The sequence below is a fragment of the Achroia grisella genome, unplaced genomic scaffold (assembly GCF_030625045.1).
Source record: "Achroia grisella isolate CSIRO2021 unplaced genomic scaffold, CSIRO_AGI_Agris_v1 utg295, whole genome shotgun sequence".
NCBI lineage: Eukaryota > Metazoa > Arthropoda > Insecta > Lepidoptera > Pyralidae > Achroia > Achroia grisella.
This window is the reverse complement of record NW_026712783.1, coordinates 1028752-1033932: the sequence shown is the minus strand read 5'-3', so window position 1 is coordinate 1033932 and position 5181 is coordinate 1028752. Positions and strand designations below refer to the sequence as shown.

Genomic DNA, 5181 nt, shown 5'->3' with positions numbered 1-5181 from the left:
ACCACACACCACACACCACACACCACACACCACACACCCGACCACACCCCGCCGCGCGCCGAGCGGGCCGCCACCCTGCCGCACAGACTCCCCGCCTGCAACGGAGCCGCCGGTAACGAGCCCACACCACACACCACACACCACACACCACACACCACACACCACACACCGACCACACCCCGCCGCGCGCCGAGCGGGCCGCCACCCTGCCGCACAGACTCCCCGCCTGCAACGGAGCCGCCGGTAACGAGCCCACACCACACACCACACACCACACACCACACACCACACACCACACACCGACCACACCCCGCCGCGCGCCGCGCGGGCCGCCACCCTGCCGCACAGACTCCCCGCCTGCAACGGAGCCGCCGGTAACGAGCCCACACCACACACCACACACCACACACCACACACCACACACCACACACCGACCACACCCCGCCGCGCGCCGAGCGGGCCGCCACCCTGCCGCACAGACTCCCCGCCTGCAACGGAGCCGCCGGTAACGAGCCCACACCACACACCACACACCACACACCACACACCACACACCACACACCGACCACACCCCGCCGCGCGCCGAGCGGGCCGCCACCCTGCCGCACAGACTCCCCGCCTGCAACGGAGCCGCCGGTAACGAGCCCACACCACACACCACACACCACACACCACACACCACACACCACACACCGACCACACCCCGCCGCGCGCCGAGCGGGCCGCCACCCTGCCGCACAGACTCCCCGCCTGCAACGGAGCCGCCGGTAACGAGCCCACACCACACACCACACACCACACACCACACACCACACACCACACACCGACCACACCCCGCCGCGCGCCGAGCGGGCCGCCACCCTGCCGCACAGACTCCCCGCCTGCAACGGAGCCGCCGGTAACGAGCCCACACCACACACCACACACCACACACCACACACCACACACCACACACCGACCACACCCCGCCGCGCGCCGAGCGGGCCGCCACCCTGCCGCACAGACTCCCCGCCTGCAACGGAGCCGCCGGTAACGAGCCCACACCACACACCACACACCACACACCACACACACACCACACACCACACACCGACCACACCCCGCCGCGCGCCGAGCGGGCCGCCACCCTGCCGCACAGACTCCCCGCCTGCAACGGAGCCGCCGGTAACGAGCCCACACCACACACCACACACCACACACACACCACACACCACACACCACACACCGACCACACCCCGCCGCGCGCCGAGCGGGCCGCCACCCCACACCGCACAGACTCCCCGCCTGCAACGGAGCCGCCGGTAACGAGCCCACACCACACACCACACACCACACACCACACACCACACACCACACACCGACCACACCCCGCCGCGCGCCGAGCGGGCCGCCACCCTGCCGCACAGACTCCCCGCCTGCAACGGAGCCGCCGGTAACGAGCCCACACCACACACCACACACCACACACCACACACCACACACCACACACCGACCACACCCCGCCGCGCGCCGAGCGGGCCGCCACCCTGCCGCACAGACTCCCCGCCTGCAACGGAGCCGCCGGTAACGAGCCCACACCACACACCACACACCACACACCACACACCACACACCACACACCACACACCGACCACACCCCGCCGCCCGCCGAGCGGGCCGCCACCCTGCCGCACAGACTCCCCGCCTGCAACGGAGCCGCCGGTAACGAGCCCACACCACACACCACACACCACACACCACACACCACACACCACACACCGACCACACCCCGCCGCGCGCCGAGCGGGCCGCCACCCTGCCGCACAGACTCCCCGCCTGCAACGGAGCCGCCGGTAACGAGCCCACACCACACACCACACACCACACACCACACACCACACACCACACACCACACACCGACCACACCCCGCCGCGCGCCGAGCGGGCCGCCACCCTGCCGCACAGACTCCCCGCCTGCAACGGAGCCGCCGGTAACGAGCCCACACCACCACACCCACACACCACACACCACACACCACACACCACACACCGACCACACCCCGCCGCGCGCCGAGCGGGCCGCCACCCTGCCGCACAGACTCCCCGCCTGCAACGGAGCCGCCGGTAACGAGCCCACACCACACACCACACACCACACACCACACACCACACACCACACACCACACACCACACACCGACCACACCCCGCCGCGCGCCGAGCGGGCCGCCACCCTGCCGCACAGACTCCCCGCCTGCAACGGAGCCGCCGGTAACGAGCCCACACCACACACCACACACCCACACACCGACCACACCACACACCGACCACACACCAAACCGACCACACACCTCACACGCACCGAGCACACACCGACCACACCGACCACACACCGACCACACCGAGCACACACCGACCACACACCGACCACACCGAGCACACACCGACCACACACCGATCACACACCGAGCACACACCGAGCACACACCGACCACACGCCGAGCTCTCTCTCTCTCGGCCTTTGTCTAGTCTAGTCCCTCGCCAGTGACGTATGTCCCGGGTCCAGTCTTTTATTTAAATTTTCTTTAAGTCGTTATTGATAACGGACGGCCGAGGTAGTAGGGGTCTATTTCTTCACTAATTTATATAAATCAGATTTAATGTAAATAGTCGAGAATGCAATTGTTCGTAGCTGCGAGGAATGAACCCGCGACCGTCGGAGTGTACTAAACTGCTGGACCATATAGGCCGTAAATGGATTTAATTAAACAAAAAAATGTTATGTTTGCAGTTAACTCAGAGTTGCCCGTGCAACAACAGCCACAGTCACCGCGTTCGGTCCGCAAGAGGTTCGGTTCCGCGAGCGAGGAGACTATACTCAAGGTATATTTTATATGTATATATGGCTTTACTATTATTATCCAAAATAAAATAGAATAGACTTTATTGACTCGTACACAACAATAATGATATAAAAATAAAGCTTACACATATAAAACAGAATCAATGTGGACTACGACTCGGCATAATGCTGAAAACATAGTTTAAAAACTGATTTTAAGTTGTCCATATGCTATATGCAAATAGGATATTTTAGTCATAACATATCGGCACGTGTTATTCTAATGTATAAGCTATACTACTGTAAAGTGTCATCAAAATCCGTCCAGTATTCTTTGCATGAAAGAGTAACGAAGATACCTCGATGCTAACAAACTTTCGCGTTTAAAACATTATTTAAGTCAGCAATTACTTTTTTTATAGCAAGTCAATGGTGGTGGTAATGATGGTGGCTGCGTGTCGGCCGCAGAATGGGACGCGTTCAAACAGGAGATGCTTCGAGAGATGCGCCAGCAGCTCAATCAGGCCAAGAAAGAGATTATAGACGGTAAGAGATAACTACATTCGTACTATGTCGGAGTAATTTGCTAACGGTAGAATAGACAATTCTATATTCAAACAAACTTTCATTTAAGTACCTTACCTTTGAATGGTCACTAATTGATTTTTATTTCTGCTCATTCGGAAAGAGGTCTGCCTACGCATCTATGTTCAACTTCAATTAATCAGACAATAGCGGGTAAACTACGAATGGATGAGAGGTTGTGATCAAATCGTTAAGCAGATTCGACATCATATAGTTTATTATTTCACAATTTTATACATTTTAATGTTGTAGTTTTATATACATTTTTCTAATCTTTGTAATATAAAATTCATTGAAGAGCACCCAATATTACCGTGGAACACCTGACCAAAATAAACATCGCAAAACGTATAAACTACCAACTATCACGAATTCATTTCTATTTCTATTTCTATTTCAAAAGTTAGTTAGTAATTATATTATTTCTATTTCAGCAATGAAGGCAGAGTTTGCGCGCAGATAAAATTAAAGCGCGTCACCCGAGTGAAACTAGTCCATCGCGCCGGATACCGGTGAACAATTATTTTAAATATTGGGGGTCACCGCGACCCCAACGTCTTAAATACTGGGGTACACACGACCCCCAATGTAACGAACGTTAACTCGATAATATACACGGGGTCAAATGGACCATAATTTTAATATAAATTAATATATTCAACGGCATGAGTATGACATCATATATAACGGGGGTTGTTACCCCATTTGGGCAGACAATGTATAGAGGTCTATCTATTTTACTTTTTAGTATAATTTATTATTAATTTATAATCATAAAATGCTTTTGGTCTAATAAAAACCCCCATATTCCATGAGTGATAGAAAACTATTAAAATAGTTACCACTGTTCCATAGAGATAAGTGGGACTCATTGAACAGACAACCTCGCCTATTATAATTAATATAACTGTATTATTATAATTATTGACATTTATAAAAAATACTAAACTAGCTCCAAAGCAATATCACTCTTAAGTTGCGATAACTTTAGAGTGATATTCCATTGGTTGTTTGATTACGTTATTTTGATATTATTGACATTTAAGCGTACCTAATTATTTATTAAATGTAATTAAAATGATGTTCTATGTCATTATTGCAGTAATTAAATTAGCCACTTTTTAACAATGGCTTATTTATTTAGGAGCTCCGAATATAATTCTAATGTAAAATATGCTTACAATTATAGAAATTTTAGATGATTTTTTTCCTAAATTGATAGATTTATGCGAATGCCAGCAAAAATTGTGAAACATTCAAAGCAAATGTATTACGAGTCATCTAAGTACATATTTCATTTTTGATCAACCACATATGTAAAGATTAAAGCGTTGATAAAGCTAAATGATTCTTATATACGTCTACCGGATGCGATCTCTTTTTCTCAACTATGAGACGTTCACAATTAAAGTATTCTAAATTTGCACAAAAAAAAACATAGCTTGAAAATAATATATTTACTATATTCGATTAATTTGTAGATATCTATAGTTATACCACTCTATATTTGTTCTTATTAAATATTTTTTTATTAAATAAACGAAATTTATAAATCAATTTTGGCATAACCGCGCTAATAAAACAATATCTATATCTTGTCTATTGCCATTTTTGCATCATATAAGAAGTACTAAAAACAGGTGCCGTAAGGCGTTAAGTCCGCCATATGTACTTTTACCTTGGTATTTTGTGCTTTGAATAAAAATAAATAAACTTTAGAATAACTGACAATTAACATTAATGTATCTAACAATACCGTAATTGAACCCTAAGACAC

At 50.7% G+C, this 5181-nt stretch overlaps 1 protein-coding gene across 1 annotated transcript; it reads left to right on the top strand.

Moving 5' to 3' along the window:
* Positions 1–1974: 1974 nt before the first annotated feature.
* LOC131843338 (protein enabled-like) lies at positions 1975–4756 on the top strand (the record flags this gene model as incomplete). The annotated part of the gene is made up of 4 exons (XM_059191966.1): positions 1975–2248; positions 2769–2860; positions 3242–3365; positions 3839–4756. Coding segments are annotated over 4 exons (519 nt in total), but the record flags the coding sequence as incomplete, so codon positions are not given.
* Positions 4757–5181: the final 425 nt, after the last annotated feature.